This window comes from Cololabis saira, chromosome 12, assembly GCF_033807715.1.
Source record: "Cololabis saira isolate AMF1-May2022 chromosome 12, fColSai1.1, whole genome shotgun sequence".
In the NCBI taxonomy this organism is placed as follows: domain Eukaryota; kingdom Metazoa; phylum Chordata; class Actinopteri; order Beloniformes; family Belonidae; genus Cololabis; species Cololabis saira.
This window is the reverse complement of record NC_084598.1, coordinates 22,748,127-22,767,302: the sequence shown is the minus strand read 5'-3', so window position 1 is coordinate 22,767,302 and position 19,176 is coordinate 22,748,127. Positions and strand designations below refer to the sequence as shown.

Genomic DNA, 19,176 nt, shown 5'->3' with positions numbered 1-19,176 from the left:
GAAAGACTAGTCTTTGTATAAACTACTCAATTTTTAGTAGGCTATGTACAAAATTCATTTGCAAGTAAAGTCAACTTAATTTTTGCAAGTAAAGTCAACTTTATTTTGACTTAACACAATTAAGTTGACTGTACTTGCAAAATGTATTATTTACATACAAAAAATTAAGTAGTTTATACAAAGACTAGTCTTTCTTGATCTACATAATTATCTCATGCAAAAAGTTGACTTATTCTTTTTAAGTAGATCAAGCACAATATTTGTATCAGTGTATGTCTACCGGTCATGTTTATTTGAATTTCAACAGTGCTTTGGTTGTGTCAAAGCCCTTTTAACAACTACTATGTGTGTTTACATTGGCACATTTGGTTGCATCTATTCAACATTTGGTTTACATCTGTTGTCTCCTTGCACTCTCTTTCTGACTGTTATGTTTTAAGGTTTCACAAAAGGCTAAAGGAGGCAATCAATACTTTAAAAAAATCCATTTGGAGGAACATTTTACATCTAATTAGATTAAATGTCAACATATTAGCAACGTGACAGTGTATAAAATGAGCATCTATGAGACACAGAATCTTGCAGATAATTGTGAAACATCTTTAGAAAAATGTTCCTCAGTGTAACCTGTAACAATTTTAAATATCACAGTACACGGTATCATCAAAAGATCTGGAGAAGCTGCAGAAATCGCTGCGTGCACAGGAGATTAGACTAAAAAAATGTATTTACTACTAGATGCCGTGATGTCCAGCCCCCAGGTGACACTGAATTTAAATTTAAAAACATGAAAATAAAATAAAAGAAAGTTAATGTGGGCCAAAGATAATTTGAAAAAATAATAGGCAAAGAGGAAACCATCCTGCCATCAGATGAAACAGAATTTTAAATTGTTTTTGGAAACCAGAATGCTGCATCCTTCTAAAGAAGAGTGACTATCTTATCAGTGCTCAGTTTAAAAGCCTGCATCTCTGATGGTATGAAGGTGTACTTGTGTCCATGGAATGAGTAGTTTCCACATATGGAACAGAAACATCAATGCCCAAAGGTATATACAGATTTTAAAGCAACATGTGCTCCCAATCAAACATCTCTTTCAAAGAAGGCACTGCATTTTACAGAAGAAACCGCTTAACTACATACTAGATCTATCAAAAAAGACTTTGTTATATAATAGCCCAGCTGCTGAGCCGACCTGTCTGTAGTTCAGACATTTCAACATGAAATTAAAATTACAACAATATGACAGAAGTATTGAGTAGCTCAAATTCAATCAGCAAAGGATGGGACATGAATGGGTCTCCTCAACTGTCTAAAGTGTGTGCATATGTTTACTTATGCCTACAGTTGGTATGCTTTCCATGTTTATGTTCTATCATGGATATACCGGTAATGTGGATTTTTTTTTAGCACAGTTCCTAACCTTTTTTTAAACTAGGGTTTTACACTTTGTTCTTTCAAATGCCCCATTATATTCAGATGATATAGCCTATAGCCTATAGCCTATAGCTCATTGCTCTTCACGAGAAAATTAGCATGAATAACCATTTTTAGTCAGGTTTCCCTTTCCCATGATTCTGCATGCGAAACCGCATGCAGAATCATGGGCTAGAATAGACGCAGCAGGGCATCAAGCCAGGAATCTAGTACATTCAGTATTATATTGTATGCACTGCTGTCGTCATCATTAAGGTGGGATCTTGTTTTCTGGTTGACAGACCATAGAATTACCGTGTACCAATTCTGCATCGTTTAATAACATTTGTCTCAGACTTACAGTGAAATCACAACTTACTTTTTCTCTTTATTTGTACCTTGTAACTACAAACAATAGTTTCAATTCCTCATACTGCCAAACCAAAGTGAAGTGAAAAGGAAAATTCAGTGTGGGGGTGTTCAAAAGGAACAATCACTGCATTACTGTGATCTTTTGTAATGTCTATAAAATTAAGTTACTCAAGTCAAGTCAAGTTTAATTGTAGAGTTCCACATCAGTTTCAATGAAGCCCTTTCACCTGTAATTAACATGTTTGCACTTAATGAAATACATTTTCAGACACAGCAACAAAATAGTCTCAAAAAGTAAAACTACATAGAAAAAAAGCCAATAGGTGTCATTAATGAAATAATCAGTTTGTCAAAATTATGCAAAGTCAAAGTCAATAGAGAATTCTAACATGGTTCTCTCTATTAAAAGTAACATCATATAAAACTTTCAGTCATATTGCTGTCATAAAACTTAAGGTTATCTAAAGACAATGCCGTCCTCATTCGATTCCAGAAAAGGGGTTGAGCCCTTGGGTTTCTTGGCCAGGACAACACAGACTTGCTGCATAATCTCTTCCTCAGCTGGAGGTACTTCAGCTTTGGAAACATCTCATCCAACAGAACCAGCACAGCGGTATCCACCTTTCATAAGAAGTTTCAGAAATAATTTGGTGTTATGAATACATCTCCTAGTCAAAATTAAACAACAACAAAAAAAACACATGTGAATGTCAAGTTACCTTTTCATCCAGTAGTCTCTGTTGAACCATGAAGAAAGCCTGGCGCATCACACCATTTACAGTCTCCGATCCGTTTGCACCCTTGGCCAGCACAAACACTGTCTTCACACTGCTGTGGACAGCGTTGTGTAGGTTATCAATACAGGGAAGCCCAGGAATCCAGTCCCTTTCTTCCAAGCAGAGGCTAAATCTCCTATGGCCAGAGTTCTCCAGATTGACAGTCAACTCATTGTAAACCCAGTCTCTCACAGCCTGGTTCCCGGTGTCAAACACCACAAAAGCATCATAGTGATGGCATGAATCATTACCAGGCAGCTGGGAATAGCCTTTGTGTCCTGCCCAGAGCACTTGCAGGCAATACCACAAATCCCATCCATAGAGATGTTGCAGTAGAGGAAGAACAGTAAACATCACAGTCAAGAAGGAGCAGGTGAGGAAAGCCAAGCTGCCATATATGTCCTGGCAGGAGTGCTGGTCCAAGGAAAGTAGGATCTTGCCCCCTTGTGATTCTGGAAATTCACAGCGCACACGTGTTGTCAATTGAGGAATCTGCACCAAAGTAGTCCGCAAAAAGTCAGCAAGCCAAGATGTATTACAGTCACATTTGAAGGGGTTGTCATGCAGAGTGAGCGTCTGGAGAGCACTACCATTTTGAAAGGGAGCAGGGAGATGCTGATGCTGTAACTCTTTGATCTGATTATGATTTAGATACAGATATTGCAAGGACTTTGCCTCATCAAAGACATTCCTTGGAATAAAAGTTATGTGATTATGACTGAGGTCTAGAAGGGTTAAATTGGGCCCAAATTGTATCGGTATTGATGGCAAATGATACAGGAAGTTGCGACTTAAGTCCAAGTGACATAAATGGCAAAGTGCTGAGATGTTTGGCCAGGGAAAATATCTCAGTAAATTGGCACTAATGCTGAGGCCCTTAATACTTTTCGGGAGGTTAGATAGCACTTCTGCCGACAGTGTCACCAGATTATTGTTGGCCAGGTTCAGGTAAATTAGCTTTGTCAGATTTTGGAAGAAATGGATGTACTTGTTGTTATTAGAGTCCCACATGATGTTCAGATAATTTCCGTTAAAGTAGAGATACTTCAAAGAATTGCTGCTCAGTCTTTGATCGATTCGCATCCCAACCCCATTGTTTGCCAGACTCAGCACTTCCAAGTGATTTAGGTTTTTAAGGAACTCAAAGCGATGGCCCATGCCCCTCATTTTGAAATGAAAGTCATTGTAACTAAGATCCAGTACCTTTAGAGTGGAGTTAAGTTCACTGAAAGCTCTTTTATTATAAAGATCCAACCTATTGTAAGACATATTGAGCACCACTAAATTTTTCATGTTTTCAAATACCCCCCCCTTCAGTGTCTGACTCATGTAATTGAATGAAAGGTCTAAACAGACAGCATTTTCCATGCCTTGAAAAATGTGTTTGTCGAGTGACAAGATATCATTTTGAGAAAGGTCAAATATCAGCTTATCTCGACAAAACTTATTCTTAAATTCCCATAGCGATGGAACTGGACAGTCATTTTCCTCCACCATTTCTAGATCATTTGATTGTTTGGATTCCCAGTTGTCACTTCTGGATGTTGTTTCTCGATCAATCACAATGTGAGGTTGGTCTGAAAAATGATCTGAATAAAAGTTCTGGTTCTCACAGCTTTCTTGTACCACAATCCCAGATGATGACTTTGAGCAGCACGGAAGGAAATTAAGCATGTTTTGGGAGAGGTCAATGGTGGTGAGAGATTCTAATTGCTTGAGGTATGTTAAGTTAAATTTACTAATGAAGTTCATTCTCAGCTCCAGTTTTTTCAGATTTCTAAGTTTGGACAGAACATAAAAGCTTTCTTTCGAAACACTGTGAAAAAAGTTACCACTCAGCAGAAGATACTGAAGACCATATATACGACCTATGTGACGGGAGAGGACCAGGTCTGGAAATGTCATTAGTGGTTCGTAGTTATAAATAAGGCTAATCCAAGTGAGGCCTGTCAGCTCTCCAAAGAAGGTGCCGTTTCGTATAGCATATGCCAGGAGGTTATCAGAGAGGTCCAATCTTTTTAAATTCTTCAAAGGTATGAAAAGGCCACCAGGGATATTTTTCAGAGAATTCCCCCGTAAGCTTAGGAAGGTGATTGAACTGTTCACAGAATACAGCGAGTTAGGATGTAATTGCAGAGGCAGATTTTGTGGGCAAGGAAAGCAAGGCCTCGCCGCATGGTCACAACGCTGACAATTCCACTCCAAATTCAGATACTTGAGGGCCGTCAGGTTAGAAAATGCCCCCTCCAATATCTCTGTGATTGTATTCTCTTTTAAATCCAGCATCTTCAGTGAGGGTGGCAGCCCTTTAGGGACAGTTGTCAAATTATTATATCCCAGTGTAAGATTCTTGAGTTTGGGAAGCTCTCTGAAAACAGTCTCATTGATGTAAAATGACCGATTGCAGGGGTTTGCATAATAGCAGTTCTTGGAGAGAAGCAGTGTTTCAAGGTTTGGAGAATTTAAAGGCTCAATAATATTGACAATGCGATTATTCTGTAGGTCCAGAAACTGCAGGCTTTCAGGTAACTGCGGCATTGAGGTGAGGCCGTTTCCTGAGAGATACAGATGCGTAAGATGTTGCAGGCTCACAAAAGCATCAGGGTGCATTTCCATTTTGCACAAGCGGCCTTCTGGGGCTCTCATTCTACCTGGTTGACAATTGTCCATTAATTTCAGAATGTTAAGGTTTGGAACACCTGCAAATGCATTAGCCTCCACATATTGTATCCTGGTCCTACTCAAATTGAGACACGACACGTAGGTATCTTTGAAGTGTGGAATGTACTGTAAAGGCCTGTCGGAGCAGTCCACTATGGTGGCATTCTCCAGAGCATCACATGGGAAAAACCTGACATTTATGGTCTTCGTTAATGTGAGAAACTGACTGAGGATGAGGATAACTTTCACCAGAGCCTGAAAAAAAAGGCATCACAACATTTAGATCAGTTAATGGCTGTAGAATTGCTATTTGAGAGTTAATTTACAGACAACAATACACAATATTGCTATCATTATCATTCAATGAATATCATGCTTTACACGAAGGAAGATTAAAATAAATTCCAAATACTGCCCTCTCATGTCAAACAGGCATCTGTCCTGATAATGAAGTAACTGTGATTTCAAAAAATGTTTTAATTGTCCTATGTGTATTGCTTTTATGATTTTGACTAATGTAAAGCGTCTTTGAGTGCCTTGAAAAGCGCTATACAAATAAAATGTATTATTATTATTATTATTATTTTCTTATGGCAAAGTGCAGCGCCTTTTTACAGAACAATAAAATGTGTCACTTACCATAACTGATGGAAAATATATCCTAAAATTCAGATTTGGAAGTGCATGCAGCAATCCTTAATTCCAAGTGGAGGGAGAACTGGCTGCAACAAGGCTTTGTAAAAGTATGTGCAGTGATGATAAACGGTATCCAGTAATGCAGAAGTGAAAGCACGTTGTTGAATAACCGGCAACCTCATACGAACCACGTGGCTTAAGTCAAATTCACGGGGGAGATCAAATTTAAATATTACATCATGTGATAAAAAAAAAAAAAGCAAAACAAAAATGCTACAAATACAAGCCTTAACATTGTAACGTCTTCAAAATATAAGCAATTTCAGTTTGTCAGAGGGAATTTTAAATTTGTGGACAATTTTTTTTTAATTTACAAGTTTTACGGAAACAGCAGACGTGGCCATGACGCGTCAGTAGACATCATGACACCGATGAGTTTTTGTAAGCATTGTTAATCTCTACCTTCATTCGGTTAGCGACTCTACACATCTAAATTTATATGATTTCCTTTGCAAGTCTTACAATCAAACTGTACAGACATCCCAATAAACACCTACTGAAGTACTCAAAACTGACTTTGCAGTTGTTCCCTCTATTAATACTAACTTTACCATAATGACACTGACACTCTCTCTTTGTTTCTCTCTCACACACACACTCAGACACACACGCACATACACTCTCACAAGGTGAGAACAACAGTAGCCAGGGTATTTCATTCCGTAAATATACTGTACCACTTCAGCTGCTTGAAAAATCCCTCTCCAGCTGAAGTCGCAGCTGTACAAACAAAATCATTCCTACCACTACAGAAGTTTTCAAAATTGCTTTATTAAAGTGGACTGTATCATAACATCAAAAGAACACTAATTTCACAAAAAAGAAAGAAAAATATTACTACAGAAAATATGATTACAAAATTAGGTTTCATTTGTTAACATAACCCCCAGAAAAGCAAACATATAAAGCCCTTGATTATAAGATCATTCAAAATAATTCCAATAAGATATTTCCATTGAATCAAAACTGCTTTTATACCAGTGCCATGTTAAAACGGTCACTTCCCCATTCACTCACTGAACTTATCCATGACAGTTGAAACCCACAGACAGATTATGAGTGAATTACAGTCGAAAGACGTGTGTTCTGGTTGGAGAGCACTTAATATTCTTTGGCTTTAGTCTGGATCTCATAATGGGCACATAACATCGCTTACACACAGTAGAGATTCAGCCCTATTGCACAGAAGTGAAATGTACAATCACTGATTTAGGTGTTGAATTATCCACAGAGCAATGTTCATGAAGCCATCCGACTCTGCATCCACATTAGAGAGAGAGTGGTTGTTCCCTGGGTACCACAGCAACCTAAGCGACACATGTTATACATTGGTGAATTTAAAATTAAATGAATTAATTAGATTTTACAAAGTGCATTTCTGATATAGAGAAAAATTGGTGCTCTGGTGTGTGCTCACCGAGCGGGAATCTTCTTTGCCTTCAGAGCTCTGTAGTATTCGATTCCTTGCTTGCTGGGAACACGCTTGTCATCTTCACCTAAAGTAAGCAGCACTGGTGTCTGTACCTAAGTGGGAGTTTATACTGAGTTATACATTGTGCAACGACAGCAAGTCCGCCACATGCCAAGAAAGAAAAACATTTATGCCGATATACCTGTGTGACATATTTAATGGGAGACTTGTTCAACATCTGCTCCCAGACAGCAGGGTCGGGCAGACAGTCTGGACTGTAGTCGTAGCCAGACTCAACCATACACCTGCAAAAAGAAATGAATCCATCGACGTCAATACTGCATGGCTCTCATGTCACAACCATTACACTGAACTGCTATCAATTCAAATCAATTTTAACTTTTACTGGGGACAAAGCAAAAAAAGACTATAAACTGACAAAAGTCTCCCCACTACTTCTAAAAAAAGTAGTTCCCCAACACTAATGTCAGCCATTTTCATTTAATTGGAAACAGCAAAGGAAGTGTGCTTTGCAAATAAACACAATTTAATAGGGATGGAATAAAACAGATACACAGTTTACAACAAAATATTCTTGTTTAAATTATATACAACCATTAACTGCCTTGCAAATACAGACAGTCCTGGCCACAGACGAATAATAAAGAAAAAAACATTTCTGAATTTCTGTTTTGACTTGTGCGAAGTGAAAATAAATCAAGACCTCATTTGTGGGCCAGCTGGCCTGTCAGACCGGAATGTCACTGACATATTGCTGATAAAACATCATAGCTGCATAAAACCTTTTAAAACTGATGCTTTAACCAAATGAATAAATAACTGTGGGCAAAGAATGCAGGAACCTGCGTGCCAAGCCCTACCAGTCTGGGATGTCTGTGCTGCCAATCATAGAGGCCATATTGATGACAGGGTTGCGGGTCACGCACGCCTTGTAGAAACCCGGGTATTGGCCAATCAGATGACAGGCAAGAAAACCCCCATGGGAGCCCCCACATACTGCCACTTTCTGTGCATCAAACTCGCCACTTTTCAGGACACTTTCAACAGCAAACTAGTGGGAAGAAAAATGTGGAGGAAAAAAATGAAAACCAACATCTGGAAGCCACATGTAGACTTCAAGAGAGAACAAAAAAAAAAAAAAAACCTCAACAGAAGTACTGCTATTAAGAGCTACGACTTAAACGGAAGCTATGGCAACAATCAACAATCATCAAACAATTTATTGGTTTCTAAATATAGACACTGAGCACGATAAACAAAGTTATACTTGTGCACCACTATTGTTAAGCAGAAGCATGAGAAACATCATCTGTTTACACAAGAGGTTCATTTATGCTGGTTTTATTCTTACTTGAACATCTTTGACATCCTGGGTGCCCACATTGCCCGGTAAGGAGTAGACACTGTCCTGGCCGTACCCAAGAGAGCCTCGATAGTTCACTAAAAACATTTAGCAAACATAAGTGTAAAAGCAAGCAAACATATGCGTGATAAGTGTAATTAATACTGAAACTAACATCAGAAAAAATGTTGTAAAACTGTTGACTTCACAAACAGCTGCACACATGTATCAGTCTGTTAGCCAGAACCAAACAGAGGACAGATACAACATATGATTGTGTCTTGATTTCATAACACATTGGCTGTGCCCCCTGCATGATGAAAAAAATCTACTTGTCAACAAGGTTGAAATGCTGTGGTGTGAGACAAGTGGAGCAAATTATTAAATGGAAAAAACAAAGCAAAACATTTCAAAACATTTCTGAAGTTTTGGTTTTAAAAGTGTTAACTTTTTTCAGAATGTGAATCAAATGCAAATAAATTACATGGAGCTTTAATGAGGTAATAAAAAGGCATGGGAATGGGAGGGATGTGTAGACACATTGTTTGACACAGAAAACTGATTGAAAAGTACCACAATAAAGCTTCTGCATTTTTATACACCTCAAAGTGGAACAAGAAACCCAGGATGACGACGACTGCATGTAAAACACGAAAACAAAGGTTAAAAGAAGATGCCTAGCTTGAAACTGGTTTCTAAGGCTTTAAATGTACTAGTTGTTTCCATTCTGATACAACTGTTACTGTTCAAAGAGAGCAATCACATTTAAAGAAAAAGCATAAACAGAAGCTCAATAGGACATTCACTCCTGCCAGTGAAACACGAAAGCACCCTCTGACTTATTGATTTAATGTGTAGGTGATCAAATGGCTATGTAGTGCATGTGCAAAGGTCGTAGCTGAAGTAGCTGATCTTACTGTATAACAAAGTCATGTCAGAGAAGAAAAGGAAAGAGCAGCTTTAGAGGAAACGGGGGCAGGTGAGGCTGGAAACAACCACAGGGGCTAAAATTACCAAAAAGAAAGTACTACAAGGAACTGAGTGAGAGAGATACATGTGATTATGCCATCATTAAGCCATTTTTACTTTAGAGACACTTTAGAGAAACAAGTTATAATGATACCTTTTCTTCTGTATTGATGGATGATTTTTCTCTTGGCATTTATCAGAGGAAGCAGCATTTTATTATCGTAAATAAACTTACCCAGTAATATTGCAAAACCCATTCGGCAAAGCACAGAGGAGCTCAGAAGCCAATCAGCTACAATCACTGAGTGTGGACCACCTAATGAAACACACAGGTTAGATGTAAGCAGTCTGCTTTAGAAATTATTGTTAAGTAATAAGTCTTAGTGCCTTAGTACAGGCTCAACATAAATGTCACTAAATATTTAGCACATAAAATTAAATAATTTTTTTTTTAAACATATTACTAAAATAGCAGGTGTGTTTTCAGAAATTGACTGAAGAGATTGCCAGTAAGGGAACCAGTGTCTTAGCAGCCATCTCCAATGCCAAGTATAAAGACTAAACAGAATTAAATCCCCGAAGATGCTCTATACTATAGATCATTCTAAAGTGGATGTATTATTTTCAAATGTAATTATTTTGGTCATAATTATATGTATGCTAATATTTTTTGCTCTTAAAAAACAACCAAACAACAAACAAACACAAAAGGAGAACCAACCATGAGGGATGACGATGAGAGGCAGCTTCACTTCATCTTTAACTTCCTTTGGTTTGATCAGCAATGCTTCAAAATCTAGGCCGGCTGAAATAAATAAATAAATAATTTTAGTGACAAAACACATACTGCCCTTCTTGTATTTTATAGATAACTTTTGTTTTTCCCCACCAATGTGTAACTTAGTCATGTCGATAAGATTGGGTGCCACCTCTTGTGTGAACAGCCCAAGAGTCTGACGCTTGATGCGTGAAACTTAGCAACCCTGATCATTAGTAGGTGTTTGGTCCAAAGATTCACAAAGCTGTGATTAAATGCTGCCTGATTATTCTTTCAAAAGTGCACATATAATTTAAAAATATCATGGATATCCTTACCAGTTTAAAAATCTTGTAGCATATTTCAGTGTGATTATTTTTAGGCCTTAGATAATTATGGTACATTTACAGTGCTCTTATGTCTTATAAATCATGTGAAAAAAGCAAAAATAAATAAACTATTGTTTAAGACAACTGGACTAAAACATGCACAAATGGTGTAACTGAAGTTCTTCACCTATGACTTCTGTTTACATCATACAGGATTTTTTTCATCTTACGGTATTGACTGTTGTCTTGCTCCTGCGGTGGAGTGAAAGTCATGATCTTCCAGTCAACATCTGGCAACATCTGAGAGTCTTCCAAAGTAACCCAGGCCACCTCCTCCTGAGAATCCCTGCTTGGAAGGAAGCCCACTCTCTGGACACAAGAAATGACATTGCCATAAGTAAAACAGTAACTCCTCCATCATGTGTTTTGTTGTTGAAAGCCGTTATCCTACCAGACTCGGGGGACAGTTAGGAGAGGAGCAGCTGACCACCATCAGATCCCTCTCCACATTCAGTAGACACCAGTTGCCCATATCAGACTCTACGGACAAACAATGTGCTCAGTCAACAAAAACTGAAAATAATAATGATAATTAAAAAAAAAAAAAAAAAAGCCACCAAACTAGTCTGTGAATATGTCATCACATTAATCGAACCCCAACTGTTTTCAGTGACTCACTTGCAGTCAGAGAGGTGATGCTCCCTGTATTTATATCCACCATTAACAGATCCTGTAACATCACAAGTAAAAGATTGTGAGGTTGTTGTTGTCAAATAAAACAAAAACTTCCACCTCTTCAGCCTCAACCTCTTAATAAAATTCTCAGTAAGTGTGCACACCTTGCGGCTGCGCTGAGGAGAAGCAATGACAATACGCTGACTGTCAGCTGACCAGCACTGTGGTGATAACTGACTAGCGTAGATGCCAGTAAAGCCATCTGTAAACACAAATACAGAGAAATGTGACATTTTAAATACATAAAGAGTTTTATTATACACTAAAAATGTGACATTTATGTAACGATTAAGAATTCCTTACCTTCTCTAGATCGCTTCACCACATCCACCACAACCGAGGTCTTCTTAGTGTACCAGTCGTACTAAAGGTTAGGTATGCAGGAACAAAAAAAAAAAAAGAAAAGAAAAGGAAAGCCCTTGAAAACAAGTGTATTTACTGATTCATAAACATACTTGACTTTGTGGGGGGGGGACATGGACAGCAGCTTATTACTTCCTATGAAGACTGTACACTGTAAAGAAGGGAAACCAAACATGTTTAAGTTGAACAGCGAGTCAGTTTGTCTTACCATGCAGAGCCTGCTGCACTGCATGTGTGGCCCGTACACAGAACATTCTAGGTAGACGATACGGCACCGGTCCGGGCTCAGTCTTGGGGAGCACACTGCACTGGTGCCTGATGAAAGCTGCTCTGGAGACAATAAACACATACACATGTACATCAGGGGCATTATCTACCCATGCTAAATTTGACTTACAAAAGTCATACAGAGGACTACATCCACACTAGTGCACTTTCATTTTAAAACGTCAAGCTTTTGTTACACCTGGTTTTCCACACTGCTCTAGACACCATTTCTGTTTTACAGGCTGAGTATGGAGGCACAAAACTGAAAGCCTTGAGAAACGATGATTTAGTTGCGTGTATACGCTTCTGTTTGCTTTGCTTGCTGGGTCACTGCGCATCCTTCCCTGATCTGCATAGACTATGACACAGGTTCATTACCAGAAGATAAATAAAACATGCCAGGCTCAACAACAGAATAAACAACAACATCAATGGAATGGTAAACATTACTAGCTTTGCTGTTCATGGTATCAGCTATCATGAAACTCATGTCTATTTATACTGCAAGTGTCTACATGTGCATGGAAGAGTCAACGTAAGAGCAATCTGCAAAAAAGGTTATTTCCAGCCATGCATGGAAAAAGTGTGTCTTTTTTTCGGGGGAGTGGGGGGGGGGGGTCGTTTCACTTTGAGCAGGGATGGTTCAGAGATCTGTGTCACATACTTCAAACACTACATGAGACTGAAAACTTTCTATGTATTTAATATTATCTCAAATTTCTAAAGACATTATCATGCATTTTTAAGATTATATTAAAAAAAAGTTAGTAACAACTATGAAAATGTAAGATTATGGGTTAAAATATGTGAAACACTGTTATTACCTTTCTATACAGGTTTTAAAATCATTATTCTGAGCTTATACTAAATAGGTGAGTCAAAGTCCTTCATACATGTTGTGGTCATATAAAGATAAAGAGTTTATAAGAAGCCTTAAAAAACACATGAATAATCTCAGAGCACATTATTAAATTGGTAATTATTATTCATGTCAAGTGGGGAAATAAAAAGAGAGAAAATCAGTAGGAAATTATCAAATCAAAACTTGAGGTTGTATTAACATTATGCTTTGTCTTACCAATATTGTGTTCATAGAACAAGAATTACAGACCAGATCACAGTACAACCAAGTATTAACTTACCACATTTCCCACCAGTAAGATCCACATAGAACAAAGATGACCTGGTAAGACAAAATTAAAACATCAATGTTTTCCACTGTGAGTACATGCTTGACAGTTTATCTGTACTATTTGATTTCCATCTGGTCAGTGTAAAATTAAAGCACCTCCTGTTGGGGCAGTACTTGAGGCCAAGTCTGAAAGGCTCATGCCACCAGCCCACAAAAACCACCCCTGTGTCACCTGGAGCCCAAAATGCCTACAGAAATGGAAACAGATTAACCCACAAGAGGACAAATACAAGGTAAAAAACAGCCATGAATTATTAAAACTGTCAACCGGACCTGTCCAGGTGATATGTCGTCAGGCACTCCTTCCAACACAGAGACATTGTCACCCTCAATGTCCAAAACACAAAGCACCGGGGAACTCTTGCTAACTAAAGCTTCTCCCCAGTCCTCGTAGTATACGAACTGCTCCCCCTGCAGGAATAAAATTGAAAAACCATTACAACTTGAAGTGGAACGCAACCTTGAAAAAGGATTTAAATCTGTGACATAAATATGATTTGTGTTTGAAAAATAAAATTGTATTTACTTTTACTGTCTCTTTTTTGTCCAACCTCATGGTCTCCTCCTCATCTCCAATAGCAGACAACTCTGGTGACTCTGTCTAAAAAGACAAAATGAGGCATGGAAAAGCAAGTTAATGATATCAACTTTTATTGTGATTTAGCAAAATCTCAAAGCTCAGAAATGTTTAACTGTCCCCTCAGTCTTACTGCAATCAATGGTGTCAAGGTATGTTTTATCTGAATGGCAATGCAAAATATTTTGAATATTTATTCAAAATGAAAACGTGTACAGAAAGAACCCGTCTGCTGAGTTTCTACAGATGGATGATAACCTTTTATAAATGGCATGTAACAACCTCTGAGAGGCATATGATCTGGATTGCTGAATATTTTTGTTTTGAGTATAAATTCCCCAAATAAATTAATTCACCTCTGAGGTTAGTTGTCATTGCAATTTTCAATCAATTCTTTCAGGAAAAGAGCAAGGATAACTATCCTTTCTTTTTTTTTTTTAAACCTGCATTGTGAAACAAGGAAGTTGTCACTCGCCATTACATGTTTGTCAGGTTTTGACAATGTCAAGACATGTTATTTTTTTGACATGTTTTTGTAAAAAAACATCAGAAAAAAAAATAGCTTGATATAAAATCTCAACCTGCATATAGCTGTTCAGCTATCTGATCTATGAAATCCAGCATTGAGCTTTTCAGACGGACCTGGAAAAAGGATTCTGCCTTGGGTCTCTTTCTCTCTGCCACATACAAGAGATGGGTCTCAGAGTGCGACCAGACCAAACAGCCAAACTGCTCTGAGGATGCAAAACGGGCAGTGGTTAAAATAAGCACATGTACTATAGGGAAATATTTCCCAAAAAGTGCATTAGGAACAACGAAAAATAAAAAATATTAGAATTGTTATATTTTTCCTGAAGACAACTCACCATCTTCATAGACTTTGCCATGCTTCTTTAAGGCTGTTAGATTGATGCTCTTCATCTTGATGTTTTTACTCCAGATCTAAAAAGGAAAAAAAAGACAGATAGGAGAAAAGAAAAGACAAAGTTCACAGGTTGAAAATTGAGGTTACACAAAATTTGAATGAAACACACACCAAAGACAAACAATTAAACACAGCAGAGACGAAAATGGGCAACATAATACAAATGAATGTGATAAAGTCCATGTTTAAACCACACACCTCCAGAAACTGCTTTTCCTCTCCTTTGACTGTGCATCCTCTGACAACTGCCTTCATTTCACCAGATGGAGAATCCTTACTCAATACCCTGACATGGGACAGAAATTAGAAGTTATTTAGGTTTTTCTCAGAGAAAGACCTGGGAAAATGCATTTAGCTTAGATAAAATCTCGGCTAAGTGTGGTATCGACCAAACATAGCAAGGCAAGGCAAGTTTATTTGTATAGCAACACAAGGTAATGCAAAGTGCTTTACATCAACATTAAAAGCGGCAAGACATATTTAAACAGTAAATAGAGTACAGCAGGTAAGTATTTAATTTAAGAGTATGCTTCAGTAAACAGTAATGTTTTTAGGCCTGATTTAAAGGATCTACAGTTTGAGAGACCTCAGGTCTACAGGAAGTTTGTTCCACCGGTGAGGAGCAGAATAACTGAACGCTGCCTCACCTTTGCTTGGTTCTTGTTTTAGGGAAACACAACAAACCAGATCCAGATGAACCTCAGGAGTCTGGGAGCTTCATAGGGAACTAACAGATCAAGCATGTATTTTGGTCCAAGATCATTCAGTGCTTTGTAGACCAGCAGTAAGATTTTTAACTCTATCCTTTGACTCACTGGAAGCCAGTGTAGTGATTTCATGACCGGTGTAATGTGGTCCAGTTTCCTGGTGTTTGTAAGGACTCTGACGGCAGCGTTCAGGATCAGCTGCAGCTGCCTGATAGATTTCTTGTCGAGGCCTGTAAAGATGGCATTGCAATAATCCAACCTACTGAAAATGAATGCTTAAATAAGTTTTTCCATGTCAAACAACACCTCGGCTGATGCCAGTGACATCTCACTGGCAGAGGAGCTGAACCACTTCTTCGCCCGCTTCGAGGTAACCTCACAGGACACAGACACACCACATTTCAGTCCACAGCAGTGACTTTCTCAGAGTGGAGGAGCACGAGGTGAGACGCACGCTGAGGGCGGTAAAGCCGAGGAGAGCGACAGGGACAGATGGCATCTCTGGAGAGATGCTCCAGGTCTGTGCAGACCAGCTGGCTGGGGTTTTTACCACCATTTTTAACCAGTCACTGTCCCTCCCTGTCTCAAGACCCCAACCATCATTCCAATCCCAAAAAAGACTTCCATCGGCAGCCTTAATGACTACTTACCCCAGTCATCATGAAGTGCTTTGAGAAACTGGTACGTACGTACGCACATCATTTGAAATCTCCCAATCAGGTTTGACCCTCACCAGTTTGCCTACAGAACCAACAGGTGCACAGAGGATGCTATCGCCACAGCTCTATGCCCGGCTCCTATTTGTGGACTTCAGCTCAGCATTTCATACCATTCTCCCAAACAGACTAGTGACCAAAGTTTTAGAAATGGGAATATCCAACTCTGTCTGCCTTTGGATCAAGGACTTCCTGTCAGACTGCTCCCAGAGAGTGAAGGTAGACCCCCACATCTCCTTCTTCAGGTCTCTGAAAAGTCAGACTATCAGACTTAAAAAACAGTTTTTATCCAAAGTCTATAACAGTGCTTAACACCGCAAATACCTTTATCTATAAATCTCCATCTGTGTTATAGTAACGACATGCAAGCTACATGCACTCAACACCACCTTTTTTATTATAATCACCAAATGTGCTGCTGAATTTCAATGTCTGGGTATCTTTGCTCAGCGTCTTTGCAATCTACTGTTTTTTTTGTTTCGTCCCCTTAAGCTGCTACGGTGTGTGTGTGTTTGTGTGTGTGTGTAATCTTGTTTTAAATGTGTCTTTTTATTCTCCACTTTAAGGGTTCGTACTGCCAATTTCATTGTACTGGTACTGCTGTACTCTACTGCCCTTACTTTTTATCAACTTGTGCTTTTTATTATTTTACCTCTTTTCTTATCATTTTATTTGTTATTTATTCTTTTTTATTTCATTGTATTGTATTATTTCTTGCTGCTTTTAATGTTGATGTAAAGCACTTTGAATTACCTTGTGTTGAATTGTGCCATACAAACAAACTCGCCTTGCCTTACAATGACAATAAAGACAATTATTATTATAATCATAATTCTAAAAGAACATCTTTACATACTCTGCTCTGATCTCAGTGCAGTTTCCCGAGGCTCCAGAGTAGACCACCGACTTGTCATCATGGAATACAATGTACTGTCGGCAAAATTTGACATTTTCATTCCTCTCCAGATCACGCTGGCTCCATTCTGTGTATAAAAGTACACAAAAATGCAATCAGTTATGAAAGACCAGGACGTTTTTAACTGTAATAATGTATAAGGCTTATAATAATTTACTTCCGGGCTGCAGGCAGGAACTGTTCAAGCCAAGAGAGGGCAAACATGAACTCAGGGGAACAGCAATGTTTAAGACAACAACAGTAAGAACAAATACAAAAGGACAGATGTATATCCGTTTTAGGAGTAAAACTGTGGAACTCATCAGACAACGAGCTCAAATTAGCAAACTCAATAAAAGCATACAAGATATTATTCAAAGCAAAGGTAATGGACACATATATAGAATAAGCAAACAAAGAAGAATGTACACATGCATGAGATGAAATGAAAACCTAAATTGGTTTTGTCGGTTTCTTTAGCATCTTTTCACTTTCTTTTTTCAGAGCTATCATTAGTAATATTATTATTATTATCACTATTACTATTATTACAGTTAATACAGCTATTATTATTATTATTATTATTATTATTATTATTATTATTATTTTGTGTAACCTCATGACACTTCATTTGTTCTTTTTGTATATTCTATTATGTTAAAAGGGGGGCAAGATAAGCTTTATGCTTCAAGCCCAGACCTTTTCGATCAAAATAATCCCAATGTTGACCAGGGAAAAACCTGTGGATGTTTGTTATCTTGTTTGTTGATTTTTATGCTTGTGATTGACCGAAATAAATATTAACTAAAAAAAAACAAACTGTGCCTTAGATGAGACCTACCTGTGTAGATGTTACTGTATTTCCCCCCATACTGAGAGGTGATGACTGGTCCCACGTCTGCTCTGCTCAGAGAGGGGAAGAGGCTCAGTTCTCTGTAGAGTTTGGCTATCTCGTCCGGGTTGGTGATCACCTGACAGGCGGAATAACAGCGTCTCAGTGAAGCCAGGCGTCCAGCAGCAAACAATGCCCTATTCATTTCTAATGAGCCAGGAAGCTAACCATCTACACAAATGCGGATACAGTTTAACATTCAAACTGTGTGGCTCTATAATGGCTATTTTACTGTGTTATGTTGTCGCTTTTTGCTTTATCCAAAGCAACGGAGTGAGATTTGTCAGTGTACGGAGCCCGACGAGGAAGTTCCTGCTGGATTGACAACAACAGCAGAGCTAGTATCTAGCGTGACTGGATCAGTTCATCCGGCTGTTGACTACATTACAAAATGATGTCCTGTACGTTATCATGATGAACAATAAACGGTGTTGTGCAACGGAGAGCATACCTGTGACTCCATGGCAGGGACGTTTCGTGTAGACACCACACACCCTTCTATCTGCCACAGCACAGGAGTGGGTGCTCCAGGGCAGCAGCAGGAGGAGTTAAGGCTGATTTATGGTTCCGCGTCACACCAACGCAGAGCCTACGGCGTAGGCTCTACGTTGGTGTAACGCTGAACCATAAATCAGCCTTTACGGTTTCCTGTCAAAATAAATTAGAATAGTAACATTTTCAATATTTCGTTTTCGGCTGAACCAAAGCTTTGGCTTTCCGGAATAACTTGATTCAAAACAAAGAAATTAACGACACAAACTGGAAAATAACAGCGTTGCTTTTTGATTAGTAACTTTTTTCTTTCTTTCTTTTTCTTTCTATTTTTCATTTGTTTATTTATGTTTTTTACTGCTGTGAAGCACTTTGCTGCCAGTAATACACAGTATTTTTACCTTTTTATATTCAACATTGCTTTTATCCTATCCTAGTAATTGTTCTATAAAGAAATTTAGAACTGAATTTTGTCAAAATTCTGTATTATATCATTGCACCTAAATGTTTCTATGATCATTTTTATCTTTCATTTTTATTTGCTATTATTGTTTATTTCTCTATTTCTCATTGTTCTTAACATGTCTATATTCCTACTGTGAAGCACTTTGAGCTGCAAATCTTGTATGAAAGGTGCTATGAAGGTGGTATGAAATAAAGTTTTT

The 19,176-nt window shown here is 38.2% G+C and overlaps 2 protein-coding genes across 3 annotated transcripts; both read right to left on the bottom strand.

Moving 5' to 3' along the window:
- Window positions 1-1,835: 1,835 nt before the first annotated feature.
- tlr9 (toll-like receptor 9) lies at window positions 1,836-5,962 on the bottom strand. The gene is given in 5 exon segments (XM_061736034.1): window positions 1,836-2,409; window positions 2,508-3,793; window positions 3,796-3,819; window positions 4,100-5,480; window positions 5,865-5,962. Coding segments are annotated over 5 exon segments (2,901 nt in total). The 5' UTR covers window positions 5,868-5,962; the 3' UTR covers window positions 1,836-2,202.
- A 710-nt stretch (window positions 5,963-6,672) lies between these two features.
- Window positions 6,673-18,601, bottom strand: apeh (acylaminoacyl-peptide hydrolase). Of its 2 annotated transcripts, XM_061736033.1 has the most exons (23): window positions 18,471-18,601; window positions 17,969-18,098; window positions 17,089-17,215; window positions 15,008-15,095; window positions 14,751-14,826; window positions 14,527-14,618; window positions 13,834-13,908; window positions 13,581-13,718; window positions 13,404-13,495; window positions 13,258-13,298; window positions 12,057-12,178; window positions 11,789-11,849; window positions 11,590-11,687; window positions 11,429-11,480; window positions 11,202-11,290; window positions 10,981-11,119; window positions 10,386-10,469; window positions 9,900-9,980; window positions 8,705-8,793; window positions 8,214-8,404; window positions 7,535-7,637; window positions 7,339-7,445; window positions 6,673-7,228 (listed from the first exon to the last, which is right to left on the bottom strand). In XM_061736033.1, the coding sequence occupies exons 1-23, from the start codon at window positions 18,480-18,482 to the stop codon at window positions 7,123-7,125; spliced, it is 2,193 nt and encodes a 730-aa protein (XP_061592017.1). In that variant the 5' UTR covers window positions 18,483-18,601; the 3' UTR covers window positions 6,673-7,122. The 2 variants fall into 2 exon arrangements, with proteins under 2 accessions (XP_061592017.1, XP_061592016.1); XM_061736032.1 differs by lacking the exon at window positions 18,471-18,601 and having other exon boundaries at window positions 17,969-18,359.
- Window positions 18,602-19,176: the final 575 nt, after the last annotated feature.